The sequence below is a fragment of the Arvicola amphibius genome, chromosome 12 (assembly GCF_903992535.2).
Source record: "Arvicola amphibius chromosome 12, mArvAmp1.2, whole genome shotgun sequence".
Classification (NCBI taxonomy): domain Eukaryota; kingdom Metazoa; phylum Chordata; class Mammalia; order Rodentia; family Cricetidae; genus Arvicola; species Arvicola amphibius.
Genome location: NC_052058.2, coordinates 7,958,368 through 7,981,577, shown reverse-complemented (window position 1 = coordinate 7,981,577; position 23,210 = coordinate 7,958,368). Strand labels below are relative to the sequence as shown.

At 39.7% G+C, this 23,210-nt stretch overlaps 2 protein-coding genes across 10 annotated transcripts in view; one reads left to right on the top strand and one right to left on the bottom strand.

The window, feature by feature from the left end:
• Spata17 (spermatogenesis associated 17) overlaps window positions 1-9,923 on the bottom strand; it is a 163,226-nt gene extending 153,303 nt beyond the window's left edge. The window contains 2 exon segments of the mRNA XM_038349681.1: window positions 9,588-9,666; window positions 9,669-9,923. Coding sequence (XP_038205609.1) covers window positions 9,588-9,666; window positions 9,669-9,702 — 113 coding nt within the window. The 5' untranslated portion in view covers window positions 9,703-9,923.
• An 18-nt stretch (window positions 9,924-9,941) lies between these two features.
• The window catches only part of Gpatch2 (G-patch domain containing 2), a 155,372-nt gene continuing 142,103 nt past the window's right edge, over window positions 9,942-23,210 (top strand). For 7 of the 9 annotated variants that reach the window (XR_005287712.2, XR_005287714.2, XR_005287713.2 and 4 more), the window contains exons 1-2: window positions 9,942-10,096; window positions 18,280-18,996. Coding sequence is in view for 5 of the 9 variants with exons in the window: in XM_038349676.1 (XP_038205604.1) it covers window positions 10,035-10,096; window positions 18,280-18,996 (779 nt within the window). In the remaining 4 variants the exon portion in view is untranslated. Of the gene's footprint in view, window positions 10,097-17,688; window positions 17,788-18,279; window positions 18,997-23,210 lie in introns of all 9 variants that reach the window. The other 2 variants (XM_038349677.1, XM_038349678.1) reach the window with 2 other exon arrangements.

Sequence of the window (23,210 nt, the reverse complement as noted above, 5' to 3'; positions counted from 1 at the left end):
TCACTTAAGGGAAAACCCAGAGAATACAAGACAACTAACCTGTAATACACAAGAGGATAAAGAAAAATCATAAAAACCAGAGAAAATATGCCACATTCAAGATAACTAAGAAAGATGGAACAAATGGGAGGGATTCTTTAACATTTTTCTTTAACAATTACATACATATAAACATTTTCATACATGTTAACAATTTTGATCACTTTCACTTCTCTCTACGTTCCCTGACTCCCCTCCTTTTACCATAGATATCCTTCTTCCCAAACAATCTTTTCCCAGTTAAAAACAAACAAACAAACAAAACCACGCTATTTAATTAGGCTTGCTTACACAGTCATAGGTTGGGTTATTTGCTACAGCATAGGTAAATTATCAGTGGCTACACTAAGAAGGAAAAGTGATACTACTTCCTACAGCAACTATTAAAAACCATTGTACTTCTGGAGAAGTGGACACAGAGGATCCTTTAGCTATAAGATTGTGAGAATATACTATGGTTTTGTTTCAGGATGGCATAAATCTTTCAAAAATTATGAACAAAACTGGCAAAGTTGGAAGTCCACATTTAAACAGAAGTAACCATAAGCCAACACTCATTTTCTGATGTTGATGCTTGAAATATGGTTATATAGAGGGTTTGGTGTGGGAAGAACTTGCGCAGGCAGGACTTTCCACTATTTACCCTCTAAGTCTGATGAGAGAGAGAGAGAGAGAGAGAGAGAGAGAGAGAGAGAGAGAGAGAGAGAGAGAGAGAGAGATATTCTGGCAAATTTTAATTTCAAATACTGCTTTAATTTCTAAAAGTTTTATTTTCACTTCTCCTAAAGTTGTTACATGTGTGCTTTCCTCTTGATTTCTAAACTCACTGGAAAAGCGACTTTAAAGGCCTTATCTAGCTGCAGCATTCTACATGCCAGCGCTTGTTTTCACTGATGGAATGTTTTCACTCCTGCTTAGAGGTGAGAGTCTGCTACCTGTTTGCTTCCCTGGGACTTAATGAACAGATACTAGATACTGTACATGCGCTACTTTGAAGAGGTCAGAATTTTAGCATAAATCACATCCAGGCAAAAACAAACAAATGGCTAGGGCAATTATCTGCTAATCTTATTTGCTTGCTTCTTTGAGATCAAATCCTACATTGGTTACTATACTGTGTTTAAAAATAATTTAAAAAGAACGTTTTCTTAATCTAGTTTGTCAAGGTTAGGGACAACATTTTGATTAGCAATGTCTTTAGGCACAATTTAATCTTGGTTTCAAAACAAAACTTTTGTCTTAAAATATATTTTTCATATTGTTTATTTCACAAACAGTTTATGATTACTTAATTCTAAACATAAAAATGTAACTGAAACAGAAAAATAATCATGACTTTAATCTCCTCCATCCCCCGATTTTCAAAATCTAAATCCTTAAAGATTGCTTTATTTCCAGACCCATACTTCAGGAATCTATAAATTTCAACACTCTAAAATTGACTAAATACATTTTTACCTTAATTTGTCTCAAGGATATTTTTATGTCACGATGTACAAATGTATGCATGTGAAACCTACATTTGTGTGTGCATGTGCACATCCTGACAAGGATGCGGAGGGCAGAGGACAGCTCCTAGGAGTCAGTTCTCTTCTCCACCATGTGGGACCTAGGAATCAAGCTTAGGTCATGGTTTTTGGAAGTGGGAGCTTTTACCAGCTAAGACATATTGACAGCCCAATTTAACCACTTTTTACACTACTGTGTATATATCATATGTATACAGAGATACAAATTGATCCCAGTTTTTTCTTACAAAAATAGTTTTTTAAAGATCACCTTTGCATGAAAAATATCATACATAAAATTATCTTATACACAAATTGTATTCCTACAAATTCATTTTTATATGGAGAATGGAAAAAGTGACATTTTTGAGTCAAATTACATATATTTTGGTGCTATCAAAAATGACATTGCTACATTTTAAAATAATTTATATTACCTACTTGTGCATTGATGTGGGACTCCCCTCTGCATATTATGAGTGCTGGGATTAAAGGCGTGCGCCACCACCGCCTGGCTACCAGCACATGTCTGCCATAGAGAAACCATCAGCAAGAAGTGCTGCAGGCAGGGAGTGGAAGCAGTTCAAGAGAGAAATGTGTTGCTGTCAGCCAAGTTTCAACGAGCAGTCTAAATCCTTTAACATTAGATGTGGGCCCATAGGATTCGGACTTTGTCCTGCTGGGTTTGGGCTTCACTTTGGTCCAGTATTTCCCCACTGAGCCCCCTACTTAGGAATGGCAATGTATAGTTTGTGTAATTATATGTTCAAAGTATGTAATTTGCTTTGTGCTTTTGATTTTAAAAGGGTTTATAGTTAAGAGATTGCCTTGAGTCTCAGAAGAGACTTCAGAGTTTTAAACTGTGTTGAGACTGTGAGAAACTGTAGGAAGTTTTGAAGTTAGACTAAATACATTTTGCGTTATGATGCGGGCATGAACCTATGGGAGTCAGGAAGGGGAATGTGGTGGTTTGAATGAGAATGACCTCATAGGCTCATAGATTTAAAGACTTGGGTTTCCTGTTGGTGAACCTGATTGGAGGAGATTTAGGAAGTATGGACTTGTTAGAGATGCTTTGTCACTGGGGGTGGACTAGCTGTTCTCTGCCTTGAGCTCATGGATCAAGACGTAAGCTCTCAGCCAGTCATCGCTCGAGTACCATGCCTCTGCCATGCTTCTCACTATGATGATCAGGGATTCACCCTTTGGAACCCTGCCACTCTGTTTTCTAGAAACTGCTTATCCAAACAAGAGAAAAGTAGCTAAGACAGTATGCGTTTTGAAGACATTTTATGTAGGACTCATTCAGAGCTACATTCTTCCTTTGGTTTAGAAAATTTTACTTGTAGTGTTCCTTTGTCATTGGTAAATAATTTTTCAATTCACACTCTAAATCCTGCGGTGCCTATAACTTATGAAGCACACTGACATATCTGACAGGTAATTCCTATCACATTATTTTCAGTTGCCTCTATTTATGGATTCTTCCCTCACTCACTATCCTAAAACAATTTCTTTTCAGGAGCACTTAATCTGTTTTTAAATACATCTATTACTTTATCAATTAAAAAGTTTTAAAAATTGGTCATAGTACTCCTTCCCCCTATAATTATTATCTCTTTAAATGCTGTTAATATATTTTTATTAAAGCTGATATTATTAGCTCCAACCTCTCAGAGTTACTTGTTCTGGTATCTTAATATTTATATTTCAAACTAATATTTTCTTAAATGGTTTGTGAGGTTTTTCCTGAGTATACAGATAGACAATCACTTATTAACTATGCAGTATTACATGCAGCTTACCTGGGTAGCCTTTTCATACCTTGTGAAAATTAGTCATCTTTTTTATAAGAATTAATAGAGAGGAGACTGGCAAGCTGAGATCTGTCTTTAAGAGCACCAGGAATAGGCAGGATTAATTATTTTGCTTTTGAAACCGAGTCATCTCTTTTATGTTACCAATATGTCTTATACTGACTGTTGGTTTTAGAAATATATTCCTTATTACTAGTAACTTTTTAAAAATAAAGTTTTAGATCAAATACTGAATTATTTTATCTGAATGAATTTTACACAGGCATTTCATGAAACTAAAGTGTTTGAGCTGAACACTTATAATCATATACTTTATTACAGATGCATCCATTCTACAAACACATCAATGAAGATTTTAACTAATTTATAAATAAAATTTTAAAATTGAAAGTGAATAAACAGAACAACCTGGAGCACATAGTGAAGTTATTAACTGCCTTTTTATCCGTTCCCTTTATACTTCATTCTCCTGAATTTCTGTGATTATAAACCTGCATATGTTTAGAAGATCATTTCTCCTTCCTAGTCAACATAAAGGCATTGTCTCTTTTATAGATGACAGAGATTATAGCTATAGAGTTTGTCAAGAGCAAAAGTACAAGAGTTTATACAAAGTTAGAATAACAGAGTAAGGATTTGAATTGAGTCTGCACCTCCATACAAAATATTTCTGTTGACTTGAAAAAAATTATACTTTTTCATTAAAAATCAAGGTGTGACAGAAAATTCTGTAAAGAACTGAAAGTCAAAGGAGCAGACTCGTATCTACCCAACTGAGCTGCTATTTATTTATGCTAATAGATCTTGAATAATTCTCCAAACCGAAGGCACTGAAGCACTGAATCATCTTAATCACACTAGGAATTGGCTATGTGGAGTCAGAAGCAAATTCCTACAGTGATGGAAATAGCAGGGAAATATTCACAACAGTGTATTGAAGGTTGGTGCAGAGCACCGACCCACGAGCCACTATCAGTCTCTTCTGGATAGCATCATAACTACCAATCTTGTTTCTCAAACTGATCCAAGAAAGGCAGGCGAGACTCATATTTAAGGTACTTACTTTAATGTAAGAACTTCATCATTTAAGTATTGCTTATACCAAGTACAAATTTGGACAGAAAAAGATCAAACTACTATATCTTTGATCCTTCTCTTTGGGAAATGATTTACACTAACCTTGATTTTCCTTAGCTCTAATCTATGAATAATAAAAGCTACCACATATGGGAACTATAATTACATTTTAAAAAATTGAGTGTGATGTGTATGATGCGATGTGATGTGTATGTGTGTGTGTGTGTTGTACTTATACATGCTATCATACATGTGGAAACTACAGGACAATATCAGGTCGCGTGTCTTCCACTTTTCTCGAGGCCATGCTAGGTAGACCACAAGTCTTATGATATTCTTTGTCTCTGATATCATCAGAAAAGCTCTAATAGCAAACCCAGCTTTCCGTGGGTTTGAACTAAGGTCCCAATGCTTGCACGGCAAGCAGTTTACAAACTGAATTATCTCCAGCCCATACATTACATCGTGTGTGGAAACAGCAGCCAGCTTTTCACATAGCAGGTATTATTAATAATTAGATCTCCCAAGCCGGGAGGTGGTGGCGCACGCCTTTAATCCCAGCACTCGGGAGGCAGAAGCAGGCGGATCTCTGTGAGTTCGAGACCAGCCTGGTCTACAAGAGCTAGTTCCAGGACAGGCTCCAAAGCCACAGAGAAACCCTGTCTCGAAAAACCAAAAAAAAAAAAAAAAAAAAAATTAGATCTCCCAGTTTGCTCCCTTATCTATGAATCCACCATTCTCTCTTAAAGGTGTTAAGAGATCTGGGTACTTCAGTTGAGCATCTGATTTCTACGGCCATCAATATACATCTTCAAGCCCTCTTCCTCAGAAACTGTTGTTTTTTTTTTTTCACATCCACATACATATATTTTTCCCTTAGGCAAAATTAAGTGTGTTATGACTTTTGTGTAGATCATGAATATTTTTGTGTATTTACGATATGTACTTCAAAATTGTTTAAAATATTAATTTAACTTATTGAAATAGATTTGACTTAATTTTTTTTTAGATACAGTCTTTAAGCTTTCTGATTTTGGCAAATGATTTAGACTATCTAAACCTGACTTTCCTCAGCTATAATACATGAATAATAAAAGACACCACATAAGGTAACCACAATTAGCTTATAAATGTAGCTTTGGCTGTCCTGGAACTCACAATGTAGACCAGACTGGGTTTGAACTAATAAATATCTGCCTGCCTCTGCCTCCTAAATGCTGGGATTAAAAGTCACTACATCAGTAACTTAAAAATTTTTAAGAATCAAAAGTCAAGCAACAAAACGTTAAGCTAATAAAATATGGGAGTAGAGCGGGCAATAAAAAAGGGAAAACAGAAGCAAAACTACTTATTCAATTTAAAAATAAATCAGACATTATTTTACTATCTATTATTTTTATAGACAGAAATTTTGCCGCGCCAGCACTTATTGAAAATCCCATGGTTCCCCGTCTCATTAAGAATGCCGAGGCTCTGACCCAGCCTGCCCTTCTGAACTGTAGGCATCTTTTTAGAACACTGGTTTCTGTCCTACTTTACTGTTCTACTACTGTGATAAAACTGATTAAAAACAACTTAAGGAAGGAAGACTTTATTTGGTTTACAGCCTCAAGTGCATCTTCTGAGAAGCCAAGGCAGGAACTTAAGGCAATAACCTGAAGGCAGGAGCTGGAGCAGAGACCTTGTACAACCATTCCTTATTGGCTTGTTCAGCTATCTGTCTTAGACAGTTCAGATCGACCTAGAATAGGCACTGCCCATAGTTGGCTGGGCCGTCCTGTGTCAATTAGCATATAACAAATGTCCTAAAGATATGCGTATAGGCAAATCCGAGGGCTATAGTTCCTCAATTGAAGCCCTCCCTTTTCCTTTGTGTCAAGTTGACAATGAGACTAACCAGGCTGAATTTATTATCTTCTTGACTATTCCTAGCCACAGGGTATTGGCACTTGGTATTCCAGATGCAAACTGCTCTTGCCTAACAAGGCTACCTCACATCTCCGATAGTTCTTTCTGACAGTTCTCAGATATCCCAAACATCCCCCAGTCTTTCCTAAGCAGATCAGCATGTCCAAAAACAGGTGTCCACCTTGCCTGGTTCTGGCCTGCCACACTTATCCCAAGATGACACTACATCTGTCCATGCTCTGCTTCCCTCATGACTTTTTGTGGACTGTTGTAGTCTCCATATTTAGAACAGCAACAGTTAGATGCCCACAAAGTGTTTTAATTAGTGACTATTTTAGTCACAGCTACAGTAGTAGCTAATTAGTATTAAGTTCTGATGAGAATGAAAAATTAATTAAAAACCTAAAATAAATACAAATTAGGACCTTTGAAGAGCAGGCAGTGCTTTTAACCGCTGAGCCATCTCTCCAGCCCACAATAATTAATAGGGAGCTATTAAATCAACCCATCATGAATTTTCTTAGTTATGATTTAAAGCATTCCAAATGTGCTTCAATAATGAGAAATATGGGAATTATATAATTCCTATGAGATAAAAAGAATTTTTTTTAAAAAAGATAGTATTTCATGCACTAGTTCAGACTTTGAACACATTATTTAGCCCAACTGTTGGGGTTATAACACTGAGCCAAAATGCCTAGCAAGATCAACATGAATATTACAAATACAATTTTAAAGAAAAGTTAACATGTGAAAACGACAAACCTTGTGACTTAGTGATATATTTTCTCAACAAAATCGTATTTCTACTTCAGCATTATTCTAGTGCCAGTAATGCGGTAGAGACAAGATTGGCCCTCCCTTGTTATGGACATAGAAGCATGGCATGAACACAGGACTGGTCCCTTCCTGTGTGGATTTTCAGCAGCAGTTTCCTCAAGCCATTTAGACTAGCAGAGCTTGGTGCTTCCTCCTACTTTGCCAGCCAGACCACTATGATCGAAAGAGAAATTTGTCCAGGGCAAGTGTACAGCATTAGGTGACCTTGCACCAAGTGTGCACGCTAACGGATGCTCACTTCCCTTTCCTTGTAGGAGCAGGGGAGAAATGTGGAACTCAAAAGACTGAAGAAGCACAGATAAAGTGCTACAGCTCTTTTCCTACGGCCGGTCTCCCTTTTAAATGTGAAATAGAGCCCCACAGGAGTTCCTGTCACGGATGCAGATTTTCTGTCTTTGAGACACACTGAATCAGAACCTAGATATTTAGCAAAATTCCCAGATGATTCTGGAGCACATTAAAGTTCAAGAAGAACTAACATACCCAGTCACCACTGGGAAACAACAATTTTTCAAGGAATTTGCCTTTAATTTTAAACATTAATTAAAAATTTATTACATTTTATTTATTATTTCTAATTTCTAGTATGTATATGTCTGAAGAGGTCAGAGGACACCTTGCAGGAGTCTCTTTTCTCTCTCCATCATGTGGGTCCTGGGGATCACTCAGGTCACAGGCATGGCAGTAGGAGCACTATCTTCTCAGCAATCTCTCCAGCCCATGTTTATGTTTTCTGTGCTCACCTTCCTCCTGTGACCTCCCTCGACAAGCTTTTGTTCTGCTCTACAATTTCAGGTATGTAGTCCTTCTAATTCTCCAATCCGGTCAGAAAGTGGTTGGTCACCCTCAGAATATCTACGCACTGACTGCACCAGTGGACAAGTCTTTCCAGGCAGTTCAGTATTTAAGTACACAGGATCTGCAGCTGAGCGTGATCCCTAATGACTTGTTTTCTCCAACAGCCTATGTAGCACGGCCTGGCACTGTAAATGCTAGCAAGCAGAAAGAAACTGACAGCTCGCTTTTGACCTAAGAGTGCGATCCCTATTCCTCCTTAAACGACATGGCTCCATAACTGGCTGTTATAAGGATGGGATTGTTTCAATTATATATCGATGCCATAAACAAATACAAGACTGCCACAACTCTAAGTGGATGATGAAATAATTTCTGAATGCTAAACATAAGAATCCAGCTGTTGTATGCTTATCTAAAGATGATTATTTGGAAGTTTCAGTAATTATTCGGCAAATAATTATCGTCGTTATTACATTTCAGGAAGTAGGAAAGACACTAGAGACTGAAATAACGGTTAAGAAAAAGCAACACTGTCCTACTCCTGGCATGAGGATGATCTATTCTGTCTCACAAAAGCTATGCTACTGAATCTCTGCCCTTGGTGGTCGTTACAGGTACACGATGGAACAATAACAGAACTGCAGGTGAGATGTAGTTAGGGTAAGGGGTGCTCAGCAGGACTTTCCCACATGGACATATTTTCCCACTGGTCTGCTAGATGATTGTATTTTATCACAATGTATTATTCTTTTCATGGTTTCTCTTAAGTTAGAGAAACTGCTGGCCCATTGCTTCCCCTTTAAAGGACCCTTTCCATGGACAGGACATTTGGGTGTGTTTGGTGGGGTGGAGAATGCTGTCTTGGAGCTTGCCCACTTACAAGTACTAACGATCTTGTCACACTGGTTTAGAAACGTTCACTTTTAGACAGACGAATCCCAGAACAATTGAATTCCATGTCTGTGAGATAACGGAAGCTAAAATTCCTTTTTGGATACTGACATTCTGCGCTCGTGGAACTTATTGGGTAGCCCGGGTAACATCAATTGGGCCGCTAAACCTTTAACATGGAAAATAAGTGTAACCAAACCAAATTGTTCAGGATGATTTTTAAATACAGAAAAAACAGTGTTTGGAGAAAGACTTCCATATAAAGTCCCGGAGAGCCTTGAATTCTCTGTGTAGCCAAGGCTGGACCGAACTCACAGTGATTCACCTGCCTTAGTTTCCCCAGTAGGGGGCTTCACTTTATAATCATATCTATGCTGGGCTTCTCCTTAGAGCATAAAAACCTATTAGTGACCCCCCCCCCCCCTCTCTCTCTCTCTCTCTCTCTATATATATATATATATATATATATATATTATATTATGATACAACATATTATGCAATATATACCTGCAGTATTTATTGCATTGTATTATAATATATATGGTATAATATAATATATATATACACACACACATAATAATATCCACCTGTGTAATAAATACTTCTTATCACGTTTGAGTCCCCATGGGGAAAACTGTGAGGATAATTCCTGAATTAAATAATTTGCTAACAGTAAATTTCTTTTGCTACCCCTCTCTCCACTACTCACCGGTTCCTAAAGTAGTACTGAGTTTCTAGAAAGGACGACCGAGCCTGAAGCTTAGCTAAAGTAGCCATGGCCTCCAGGCCTGGGGTTTACCAAAGTTGTTACTATGAGTCTCCATGACAACTGGGCTGAACCAAGTGAACTTCCTGCTCACTCCCCTTTCCGTTCGCTCTATGTCAGTTTCAAGTGACTGAACAGAGAATTCGGATTTTTTTACGTGAGAACCGACTTCAGCCGACTGTCTCCTGTTTCCTCCAGGACTGCTCGGCAGGTACCGCCGCCAAGCGAAGGGGAGCGAATGGTCGCCTCCGGCTTCCGGTTTCCGCCTCCAGCCCGCTTCCGGAAGTTCCTCTCAAAATGCTGAAGTGCTGTGTGAAAGTGGCCGGGGCTGCGGGAGTTGGAGTCGGTCCTCGGGCCTGAGCCTCGAGGCCGCGCTCCTGGGTGTCGTTGATGTTCGGGGCCGCCGGACGCCCAGCGATCGGAGCCGCCGCTGCCGCCGCCGGGAAGAGCTGGTGAGAGCGGCGGGTCGCTGAGGACGGGCGGGCGCACAGGCGGGCAGCCCCGCGGGGCTCCCGGACCAAGGACGACCGCGCTAAGCTCCGTCAGGCCTGGTCCCAGTCGCCCCTGCTAAACTGGTCACCTTGAACCAAATTCCACGAATGATGGAATTCTAGAAATCCACATCAGGCCCTGTCGCCCCTGCTAAACTGGTCACCTTGGACCAAATTATGATGGAATTACACAAATCCACAGTTCTGGAAGTTTCTTAGTGGAAGAGCCTTCAGGCTCCCATACTCCCTGCGCAGCACGGTTTAGGGAAAACCTAGAAGTTTTCCACTAACTAGAAGGTTCTGACCCAGTTCTCGAGATATGGGTGTTGTCCAACAGCTTTAAGTTTGGGTTGGAGTTGGTCTTTGGTGACCATGACCTATTGCTGTAAGTTTTCAAGCTGCTTTTCTTTCTTTCTTTCTCTCTCTCTCTCTCTCTCTCTCTCTCTCTCTCTCTCTCTCTCTCTCTCTCTCTCTCTCTCTCTCTCTCTCTCTCTCTCTGTCTCTCTTTCTCTCCCTCCCTCCCTCCCTCCCTCCCTCCCTCCCTCAAGAGCGAAGAGGCTAAGTTTCCCAGTGCCCGGGAGTCCTAGGTTTTGGATTTTCTTCAGTTGAGAGCCTGGGTCGACCCCGCCCCTTTCACACACACCCTGTTTCTTCCAAGGCTTTCCCCAGCAGATAAACATAAGTGAAATGAGAAAGTGGATATCCTGCCGACAATCTTGAAACGTAAAAATCTGACCGGACAATCTTGAAACGTAAAAATCTGACCGATAAGTCAAAAGAAGTGCGGTTCTAAAGCCCATATCTGTTTTCAGAATCAGAAAGAGCCCAAGGAATTCGACTGGGCTGTGATCGCAGATCCTTTTGCCTTCCTATGACGGAAAAGTTGAACATTTTTACGTCCAATGCTGTATTTAGATCTCTGCACTCTAGAGGTCATTTTTTTTAACGAGTGTCGATTTTTCCCATGACTTTGAAATTCTCCCAACTTTCAGCTATTAAAATGGAGAATGCTTTTAAAATGGGCCATTTTTAATTGCTGTAGTCAGCTTGGGATAAGAGGCATAGTTGTTAATGTGTTAGCTTGTATTAGTCTTGGCACCTGTACATGCTGGGCCGTGATGTACACTGGACTGTGATCAAGGGGCTTCCCAACGTCCTGGTCTTTCCTTTCAAGTATGCTTTCTGGATTCTATGTCTCAGTGAGACTGGGGGTGGATTGTGCTCAGTCTATTGGTCTGGGCTTCCTGGAGAGGAAGGGCTTTGTCTGGCAGCTGACAAAACCAAACACCTGTGGCCCTTCTTCCTCATCACCCGTCTTCACAGAGACTCTGCACATTGCTGGTCTGCTACTTGAAACGGGATTTGCTTGCTGGACTGACTGTCTTAACCTGAGGGAAAACTCTTCATTCCCAATGAGACAAGAGTGTCCTCAGCACTGACCAGTTTGTGGTTTTGAAAGAAATTCTTAAAATACATCTTGATTGGCAGAAGAGATGTGTTCCCCAAAAGCCAACCCTTTATTTTCTAGTGTATATGCACAAGTGTGCAACCCTTCAGCCTCCCCCCTCCCCCTGCTTGTCACTGTGTGTGCTCCCTCTTTCTTTCCCCTTCTCTTCCTCTCCCTGTGATAGAGTTTTGTTCTGAGCCCAGGCTGTCCTCCAGCCTGGTGATCTGTCTGTCTCAGCCTCTGCAGTACCGGGATTATAGGCTTGCTGCCTTGCCCAGGCTTTGATAATTCCTTGTCCTTGTTCCATTTGTTGAACTGCCTTGCATGTTTGTTTTATCCAAATTGTGAAATTCCCGTGCTATTAGTGGTTGCTACCAGTAAGTCATTAATTGGTGTTGGTTCTATCTATGTATGTTTACATCTCATGTATGTAAACTCATGAGCTTTCCTGTAAGTGCGATGCATTCTTTACATATTAAATGAGATGACAGCAGAGGTGAAGTTAATTTAACTTTTCTAAGGGACTGATTTACAGTATGATTCTAGTGTGCTTAGAGAAAATTCCTCAATGCCCTGATGTACTCGTTATGTCTGACTAATGTAGTGTCTATGGGCATTTATGAATTAGAAAAGTACTTGCCCAGATTTGTAGACCAACCTCCAATTTCTGAGGTAGTGTATTTTTATTTAAATAGACCGCTTTTGTGGCTTTATTTTTTTTTTTTTTCAAATATTTATTTATTTGTTTGTTTGTTTATTATGTATACAGTATTCTGTCTGTGTGTATGTCTGCAGGCCAGAAGAGGGCACCAGACCCCATTAGAGATGGTTGTGAGCCACCATGTGGTTGCTGGGAATCGAACTCAGGACCTTTGGAAGAGCAGGCAATGCTCTTAACCTCTGAGCCATCTCTCCAGCCCTTTTGTGGCTTTAGTAACAGTAAAAAGCCATTAAGATGGATTCTGGACCTTTGCTTTTGTTCTGGAATTCCATTCTTTGGTATGTTGATTTTTATTATTATCTGGGAAACTATCAGAGAAACTGCTGGTTTTGAGCAGCTAATTGGGGAGAGGGGAATGTCTTGATTTCCTAAACCTTTAAGTTTGCTTGATTGAGCTTACTCCTTCAGTTAAAGATCAAAGCAGTAAAAAGTCTGATTTGGGGCAAATAGTCGTGGGGTAGCTTCTTAACATTGTTGTATGCCAAGCTGGAAACCGTTAAGTTATCTTTGATCATTTGCCTTTATTTTTACCTTACTTAAGCTATGTAGCAGGAACGTTAAATCTGTATTGTCTGAAGATTTTAGTGAAATTACATTCACCGAGTCAGCCTTTGATTTGTAGATCCTACATATTCTTATCATCTGGTAGATCAAACAGTATGGTAGTTACTCCTATTTAATCCTTAGCTGTTTTCATATTTCTAATCTAGGAATTCAAGATATATATCCAGTAAATGTTTACTGTGCAATTATCATGTATAAGCAATAATCAAGACATTTCCTACCCTACCAAATCAGATTGACAGAATGAATTACTTTTAAATTCCAAAATTTTTGTCTTGTTTGGCTTAGATTCTGATGGCATTTCATTTAGGCACTTTTTGAATGAATAATTTACATTTTGAGAGTAATTAGAAGCAGTGAGAAAAGTTTGGATGACTTGAAGTCAGCCATTAAGTGAAGTAACAGAAAATCAAAAAATGTTCTCCAAGTAAAATAAGTGAGCTCACATTATTAAATCATTAGCTGAAAAGTAGAATTAGACTTTACTCCTTCCTTCCTTCCTTCCTTCCTTCCTTCCTTCCTTCCTTCCTTCCTTCCTTCCTTCCTTCTTTCGCACTTAAAGGCCAACCAATTTAGTTGTCAATTTTTTCTAGGGTAAAGAGGAAAGAAAGTTTCCTCCAGTGTCTCTGGTGCCAAAGTGACAAAGCTGCAGCTCCCAGGAGACCCAGCAAATGAACGCCGTCAGTGATTTGGCATCCTTAGGGGCACGGATACTCCTGCTTGTTCCAGAACTTTATAATCCCTAACTGGGGAAGCCATTCTTTTCTTTAATCCTCTTGTTATTCACATCTGTGTATTAAAGTAGAAATCAGAGGCCTTGAAGACAGGGTTTCAACTCTATAGCCCAGGATAGCCTCCTTAAGCGCTGAGATTACGGGCAAGGTCCACCACACCAAGCCTTAAGACAGTATTTCTTTTTGTTTTAAGAGGAATCTTTTCATGTATGTTCCTGTGTGCATGCAAAGAAGACCATGAAGGTTCTAGGAGCCACACGTGCACCATTCTACTGGAGAAAAAGGCTCGTTTGATAAGTGACAGTGGGATTAAGACAGATTAATTCAAGTCCCAGTGGGCAGCAGAAAGTGTCACATTTAAGATATTCCTTATTGATCATATATTGTTTGATTAGTCATAAACTGTGAGCTTTACCTTTAGCGTGGCATGTTTCACCATTTATATGTTTATTTATCCATTGCTATAATCTCTATAAACTATTGTTTATTCATTTTCATCTGAACCTTTTGACTATTTGCTGCATACCTGTAAGGCCACATAGCTTTCCCTAAACAACTCTTTTTTGGATCTTAAATAAAATGCAGTAGCTAACATGATATGTAAGTAATATAATTGCATCACTATTTTCTTGTTTGTGAGTAGTCATAAAGCATATAAGCATAGTTCTTGACTTACTATGTACACATATTTATATAGACCTGTGGGTTATGACCCCTTGGAGGGTCATTTACCGGGGTCACATATCAGATAGCTACATTATGATTCTAAGCAGTAGCTAAATCACAGTTAAGAAGTAGCAGTGAAAATAATTTTATGGTTGGGGTCACCACAGCATGAGGAGCTGTGTTAAAGGAGATGGAGAACTGTCCAGTTGATGGCCTTTTACCTGGAAGATGTAAGGGAAACAATGTGATAATTAATTTCCTAATGTTGTTGGCTCATTCACAGGGATTTTGCTTGGAAATGAGCTGTCCTGGAAAAGTCAGAGCCGATTCTGGGTGAAAGGTGATTGAACTCTGAGTTGAAATGATATTAAATAGATTTTTTTCTGTGTTTCTGCAGTTTTGAAAGTATCCTCTAAAGTAATTTTTTTTGTCAATTTATGCTTGCATGATGCCATAGAATTCACTGGACTCTTCTAGTTAAAATACTTTTATTTTTCTCAAGAGAAACAATAGACAATTGAGTAACAATAGCTTAATTTTTAAGAGATTCTAAGAAAATATGCTTCCATTCTTAGTCATGTTGGTTATATTTTGCTAAACCTTATTAGTTTTGGAAATCTTTTTCAATAAGAGTTAGTTGATAAGGAGCTGGAGAGCTATGTCTTCTGGAAAAACATGTAAGAGCACTGGCTACTCCTCCAGAAGACCCATGTTCAAATCCCAGGCACCCACATGGCAGCTCATAACCATTTGTAACTCCTGTGTGTTAATAACTCTGTCCCAGGGGAGTCCTCCAGCCCTCCTGGCCTTCCTGTGCACTGTATATAGTGTAGACACATATACATAGGCAAAACACTATACATGAAATAAAAATAAATGAGGAAATTAAAAACAATCCATTGGTGAGTGTCATATTGCAGTGGGTAAATGGCTGCATTAACCTGCTCAGACATTAAGACCACTGACTAATCCAGGCATGGTTGTCTAGCCTGTGATGCCCGCACTTAAGCTGAGTGAGGAAGGGTCTCAGTTCGGGCTTTCAGGGCCCACACAGGAAACAAAGAAGCCGGCACCAAGGCCACCTTTTCTCATCTGTGGTAATGTGCCAAACTGCCTTTAAAATAAACCGATTTTATGTGGAGACTTATTCATTCATTAATTTCATGTCTTAACATGAAATTTTGAACTATCTGTTCTCTCAATGATAAGAACATTTTTGTATTAAAAAAGCAGTTATTCCTAAACCAATAATAGAACATTTAAGAGAAAGGACCCCAATTTTAATGCATGTGAAGCTGTCTTTAAGTGAATTTTGTTTAGTATTATATTCAGAAATAATAGGCTTTTCAGATTGTACTTCTTCCAGAGAGCTGGTGTTAAAGGGAAGGAGCAAGTTATTCTTCTCAGGGAGAGAAAACAAATAGGCATTTATTAGTACACAGATAGTAGTGAAAGATCCATCTGACTTTTCAAAGTAGCCAGTGCTATAGGCTCTGTAGACTTGGGAATCAGTTCAGATGTGATGCACAGGTCAGGATGCTGTAGTCTGAAACCAGAGTTCTATACTGAAGGAATTCTATACTTTCTTTGAAGGAAGAAAGAAATCTCAGCTGCTTTCTAGAGTTTCTTCAAAGTATGAGCTTGAATTGCCATGCGTATGAAACTGTTCTGAATAGACTTTTTGTTTACACGTTCACATTGTGGAAGGAGCTAGGTCTGGAGCATGCTAACCCAAGGTAGCTGGAAAGCAACAGTATGTTGTTCAGTTGCTCACATTTTATTCTCCCAGCCCTGCAGGGTTGTTTCGTCCTCCTCAGCCACACTGCCCTGGGTGTTGTGTGGATTTAGGTTCTCTAGACCGTTTCCTGTTGAAAACGGTCTACACAGAAGACCATGTTCACTGAATCTGTCTTAACAGTTAAAGTGGTGAAACTCCGGAGCGGTTGATGGAATCGGGGCAGCTGTCCTCCATAACTGGTTAGCACCGGGGCAGTTGATGGGATTGGGGCAGCTGTCCTCCATAACTGGTTAGCACCGGGGCGGTTGATGGGATTGGGGCAGCTGTCCTCCATAACTGGTTAGCACCGGGGCGGTTGATGGGATTGGGGCAGCTGTCCTCCATAACTGGTTAGCACCGGAGCGGTTGATGGGATTGGGGCAGCTGTCCTCCATAACTGGTTAGCACCGGTGCTCTGGGATCCAGTGTTAGGGCTTAAAACCCCTTTCTGCCACTTCGATTGGTCATAGTGACAGATCTATTGCTATTTCTTTCTTGTTTGTCACCTCAGGTTGTCGTGTGAGAATGAAATGAGGTAATAGTAAATATTAGTAGCTAGTAGATGCTTAGCTGTTGTTAGAGGATGTATGTAGCATTGTAAACAGTAAAGCTCATTAAAGTCACCTTGTTTGCTTTTAGGTTTTAAAATGAAAAGTTGCAGACTATTACAGGGCACTTGCTAAAGCTTAAAATATATAGATGATAGAGATATCTGTAACTGGAGATTATATAGGCCAAGGGTTGGGAAACTGGTAGGATACCACTTGATTTTATTGAAAATGAAAGCAAACCACCTTATGGGACTCACTAATTTCAGGCCACTTTTACATTATAATGAGAAACTGAGTGATGAGAGACTGTATGGCTTACACAGCCAACTGTTGTAATCTAGCCCGCTGCCAAAAGAGTGTGTTTATCCCTCTTATAAACTCTACAAGCTCTATTGGCCTCTAGAGGACTCTTGAGGATATTTTGATGCCTGTTGAACTTAATCTGAGAAGTGCTAGGCCATGATCTGTATGAGAAAGGTACATATCTAAAGAACCCATAACATTTAAAAATTATCACACCAGCTAATTTAACATCACTGGGAACTGAATTTGGAAAGAACTATGTGATTTATTAAAACTTTAAATGCCACGGTTGCTGACCACAAAACTAGACTGCTTGGGAATGTGTTAATGATGCCTACAGACCTCTGAGGTTCCATTTTGGAATTGAATACAGTCTCTTTATCACTAGTTTGTGAGTGTTTAGTGGCCTAAAGATATGCTTACTGTTTGGCTAAACTTTCTTTTAAGTCTTAAACACATTTGGAAATACCTGTCGGTCTCCCTCTGATATCATGGCAGTGGTGAGGTAAAATTTATGGGAAGTGGAGGGGTTTATGCTTCCTTTCCTTAGGAATTAATGGGCAGGGAAGGGACAGAGGCAGTTAAGGTTCTTGGTTTTAGAAAAGGGGCAGGCGAGGAACAGTGGCTTATGTAGAAGAATGTATCCCATGATTATATAATAATCATGTAAAAATCCTGAGATCCTGTGTGAGTGTGTGTGTGTGTGTTCCCCCATGTGGCTGCATGTGTATGCTAGAGACTGACATCCAAAGGTACTCCTCAGTCATGTTTCTGCCTTATTCTTTTTAAGACAGAGCCTGTCATTCAACCTGGAGCTTGCTCTTTCCTAACTGGCCGGCCAGCGAGCCCACAGGATCTGCCTGTCTCTGCTGGAGTGCAGAGGTTACAGGTGCGCACCACCAAGTCCAGCCTTTCCGTGGGTGCTGGGGATCTAAATATAGCTCCTTATTCTTGTGCAGCAAGATCTTAGCCTACTGAGCATCCCTCCCCTAGCTGATACTCTGTTTAACCTGTCTTGAAGTGATTTCAATGTTAAGAACTTATCTTTTAAGACAAAATCTGCCAGGTCTTTCAGACTGACCTCAATCTTAAACTTAATTCTTCTGTTTCAGTTTCCTGAGTGCTAGGATTATAGATAGGTATATACTTTCTCACCCAGCCATTCCTATGTTTAATTAAAAAAAAACAAAAAAACGACCCACAGAACGTATGCAAGAAGTGTGTTAAGGAATCAGATTGCAGCTGTCAGACTTTGCATAGTGCAATCATATGCCCTTCAGTATCTTGTAAAGAATATTAACTCCAGCCACGTTTAGAGTGAAATGTGTGGAAGAATAGGGTAACACCAAGTGACTTTATTTCTCCTTTTCTAAACGTAAAGGCATTTCAGTCGAACAATGGAAGAGCTTGTTCACGATCTTGTCTCTGCACTGGAAGAGAGCTCTGAGCAAGCTCGAGGTGGCTTTGCTGAGACGGGAGATCACTCTCGCAATCTGTCTTGCCCTCTGAAACGCCAGGCCAGAAAGAGGAGAGGGCGGAAGCGGAGGTCCTATAATGTCCACCACCCTTGGGAGACTGGCCACTGCTTAAGCGAAGGCTCTGATTCTAGTTTAGAAGAAGCAACTAAGGATTACAGAGAGAACCACAGCAATAACAAGAAGGATCATAGTGACTCTGATGACCAAATGTTAGTGGCGAAACGTAGGCCATCTTCAACCTTAAATAATGGTGTTCGAGGGAAGAGACTCCTGTGGCATGAGTCTGATTTTGCTGTGGACAACCTTGGGAACAGAACTCTCCGCCGGAGGAGGAAGGTCAAGCGCATGGCAGTGGATCTCCCACAGGACGTCTCCAGTAAAAGGACAATGACCCAGCTGCCTGAAGGCTGCAGAGATCAGGAAATGGACAGCGATAGAGCTTACCAGTATCCAGAGTTTACCCGGAATAAAGTTAAGAAAAGGAAGTTGAAAGTGGTTAGACAAGGACCAAAGGCCCAAGAGGAAGGCGTGGTTTTGGAGAGTGAAGAAATGAGCCAGACCAGTAAAGACAGAATGGAGTATGAGGAACAGAAAGTCTCCGATGAGCTCATGAGCGAAAGGTAACGTGTTTGTCTGCATGCCCGGGCTGAGTGTGTTTTATATCTTAGTTAATTCTTTTAAGATAATTATAAATTGCCACAATTGATAGTGGTATTACTTTGTAACTAGATATATATTTCTTTATAACTTATAGCATTTGCACACAAAGAAAAATTGCTTATTTGATTTATACAAAGTGTTAGCTGTGTTATAACTGTCTTAATTTTCAGCCATAAAGAGAAAAAAGAAATGACTTTCTATGGGAAAAGATTTGCTTTTGAGCCACTGCTCTTTGGGATATCTTACTGTCTGTGTCATTATGCAGCTTCGGCCTTTGAAGAATTTTAGGGCACATATTCATTATTTTGATTCCTGATGTCGAAAATCCAAACTTTGTGGTGTATGGGGCTCGGTGTTAATCTATAGCTTGCTAGGGAATTCTGATCACTAATGAGCTATTAAGACTCAATTTATGGTGTGGAAGCAGCAGAGTTTGGTCCTTAGAAAGATGGGAGTTGTAGCATTGTGTGTCAGCCAGGTGTCCACCCATCTCAGGAAGCAGACCAGCTAGCTCTGTTCTAATTGCCACGTGCTCCTTGCACGTCAGGTCAGCGTGAACCTCTGCCGTTATCCAGCTGCTGTGAGAGCAGCTGCTCGTCCTGTTCGTCACAGCCTCAGTTTCCGAGAGCCAGAAAGCAATGGTCCTGGAGAACGCAGATGACTTTAACCTGTAGCATTGGCCTCATTTTGGTCTTGGCAATCACAGGCTTTAGATATTTGGCTATATGTGGGTGTGTTTGCAAGTGTGACCACAGTTAATAGGACCCAGCTGGAGGTGACAGTTTATTAGACAGCTTACTGTCTACAGAGTTTTTCCTCAAAAGTAAAAACGTTTTTGAAGAAGGTTTTGAAAAGTTGGTGTCTTTCAAGGAAGTCATTGTTTTTGTTCAGGAATAGGGTGTTTGGTATTCTGGTACTGGATCATTGTCACTGAGGAGCACTTAGCCAAAAGCCCTTAGCTTCGTTGCCCATTGCTGAGGGTGTATGGTCACGCAGTAACAGTTTGACTTCTGGGCTTTGTACAGATTGCCTGCTTTTCTGGTTGATTGTGGAAGCCCCTCCATTTTGTTTTCTGTGTCTTCTTTTTATTCCTCTGCTTCTTACACTTTCCATCCTGGAACAATAATGAGGTGTTTCTTCTATTGTTCAACAAAAAATCAGGGTCAAGCAGGTATATCAGGTTTCCCAGTTGTTCACATGTCAGGTGCATAGTTTAAATATGATATTTTAAATCAAATAATATTAACTATATTTCCTCTGATTTAAACTTTTTTTATTCCAGTTTTCTGTTGCCACTTAAGGGCTCTGTGCAATTTCTTCTGTGGGAAGGATTGCTACAGAGTGAAGGAATCTTCTATTTCCAAAGTTTTCCAATTTAAGAAGGTTTCTGTTTCTTGGATTTGATTGATAAGTAGAAAACTGTGTGTGTAGCATTTGATGGCTGCAGTGTACATTGTTAGCTCAAAGGCTCATGACACAGACTCTCCACCATGGCTGGAGTAGGTAGACAAGCAAACATTGAGAACAGGACACACTATGTCAAAGGCACCTGTGAACTAAGGCTTCTCAAAGGAACTGTGTTTCAAAGCGAGAAGTAGACTTGTTCAGAAAAGGAGGAATGGAGATTCAGCCAGGAAGTGGCATGACTGGAAGAAACAACCTGTGTAAAGACATAGACTGTCAGATCAGTGTAGGGTAACTTGGAGCTCATTGCCACGAGGAAGTAAAGGGGATCTGGGCCATAGCAGCAGCATTTCTTGAGGACCTGTGTGGTTTAGATTTCATCATGTAGGTAGTTTGGGCAGTGAAGAAACTTAGGACAACAGAATCTTGGCAGTAGTGTTCGGTTTACTTTTGGCTGACCTCAATCCATACAGTGAAGGGTAAAGTATGTCTGTGCTGGTAGAGGAAGAGGAGTACTTGGGACCTATTTTAAGAGTAAACATCAATGGGAAGCTGCAGTGGGAAGCTGCAATGGGAAACTGCATCGGAAAGCTGCAATGGGAAAGCTGCATTGGGAAGCTGTATTGAAGCTGTATTGGGAAGGGTATTGCTCTCAATTGAGCTTGGTCTCTAGTCATAATGAGCCAAATAAAAAGGAGAATTAGTAGTAATATATACACTTTTACTCATGGAATATGTTCTCATCTAAGTAATAGTTACAAAAATTATTTCCAAAGAAGAGAGATACTGTATCCTCACAGATGAATCGTCATGGCCACTAGCTGCTGGAAATGAAAAGCCTGTCTTGTTAAATTCTTGTTCTTAATGAACATAGCAACAGGGAAGTACATGCAGCAACTGGGTAGTTATAAGACAAGAGATTTGTTTTATGTGTCCATAAAAAATTACCTCAGTGTAGAGCAAGGATCGTTAAAGAGTGGTATTGCAGAATCTAGATTTCCACATATCTTGATTCATCAGGTTATGGATAGGGGTAGGCATGCTTCTTAGAGGAAGAAGAAGCAAGAGTAGCAGACATAAGAATGGAAAGAATTGACAAGGAAACCCACCCATAAAAAGCCTTGAAATCTAAATTTAATTCTCTAAGTATAAACTAACATTTTTTTAAAAAGTTTTTACTTATATGCTGTCATCTTAGGTGGTTAAACTAACATTTTTTTAAAAAAGTTTTTACTTATATGCTGTCATCTTAGGTGGTCTATGAATGTATGAATGTGTTTATGACCTTTATAGAAGAGTACGTCTTATAAGTTTATAGAAGTATTACTATGACAGTTTGCGGAATTCGTGTCTTTCACATTCTCATACTACTTCAAGCCTATTTCTTTTACTGTTCCTTTTTTACACCACTCTGATACCTCCACCATAGTTAGTGAGTATGGATGTGTTTTGTCTTTTACGTCAGTATTTTAGTCTAATCACTGTTGACTGTATTTAAATTGGTTTCCTTCTGTTCCGGGGTATCATGCTTGAACCTGTAGTCAAAAGTGAAAAGGTGAACCTGGCTGTGTGTAGACTAGATTAGAAGATGGTAGGCAAATCTGAGCCCAGAACACCGTGGCAGCTGGAAAATAGCGAACTGACTCATGGTTTGTAGGCTGTAAAATACTTGCTCGCTGTGGTCAGACTTAACCTGGCTTGTATTTCGTAAGCTTGTTCATTGGACTAATTGAGAGATGGCTGATCTGATTATGGAGTGCTACCTAGACTTCTGGGGCATTCTAGAGTATGCCTTTGTGCGATGTGAGGGATTCTGAATTGTAACTACATTTATCTTGGGGGTTTCAGAAAATGAATTAAGCCGGGGTGTGTTTAAGGGCTTTGGCTTGTAAGGAAAATGAGAAGCAGTAATAGTTTGGATAACTACTACAAAGCAAGATGGTCAACCTTCCGAGGTGTTTTTCATTTTTATGTAAGGCCTCTGTGCTTGTAGATAGGATGGTGTGGATTCGGTACCTTAGAAATGCTGTTGCTCATTGATTGAGAAGGAAACTGATTCATGTAGTCAGTGTGAAGGAAGTTGAGGGGAAATGTCCTAACGGAAGCTCCGAGAAAAGAAATTCTTATGCCTTTCATGAATTTATCTTTGAAAAGCAAATAAAAACCAGTGTTTTGTATGCAGAACTATGTGGATTTAGTCTTAGTGATGATTTTGTCATATTTTATAGTTTTTTAAAACAGGCTAATGTACCTGATTATAATAAGCTAGGCTACGTTGTTTCATATATTAATAGATAGGATATTTTTTACTTAGAGCTTGAGGTAAAGGCATTTTCACCAAGCCTGTTGTCCTGTGTTTGATTTTTCAGAACTTACATGGCAGAAGAGACCTGATTCCCATAAGTTGTCCTCTGACCTTCTTGTACATATCTCAGCACGCACACATATATGTGTACACACACACACACACACACACACACACACACACACGCAGGCGCACACAAATACTTTTTTAAAAGATTATTTTAATTTAAAAAATCATTAGTGACAATTTCCTAATTGATTAAAATCAAAAATTAAGTGTAAGAAAGTACATAAGTGCTTTTAAAAACAACACTCAGTTTTCTTAGGGATCAGGTTTTTAATGACATGTTCTTATTTTCTTGTTTTCAATTAATTGGACTCTCATATAAATATTGCTTTTATTAGACTAATGGCAGTTGTTTTTTTCTTTTTCTTTTTGCTGAGTATCTGTTATTTACTGAATTTC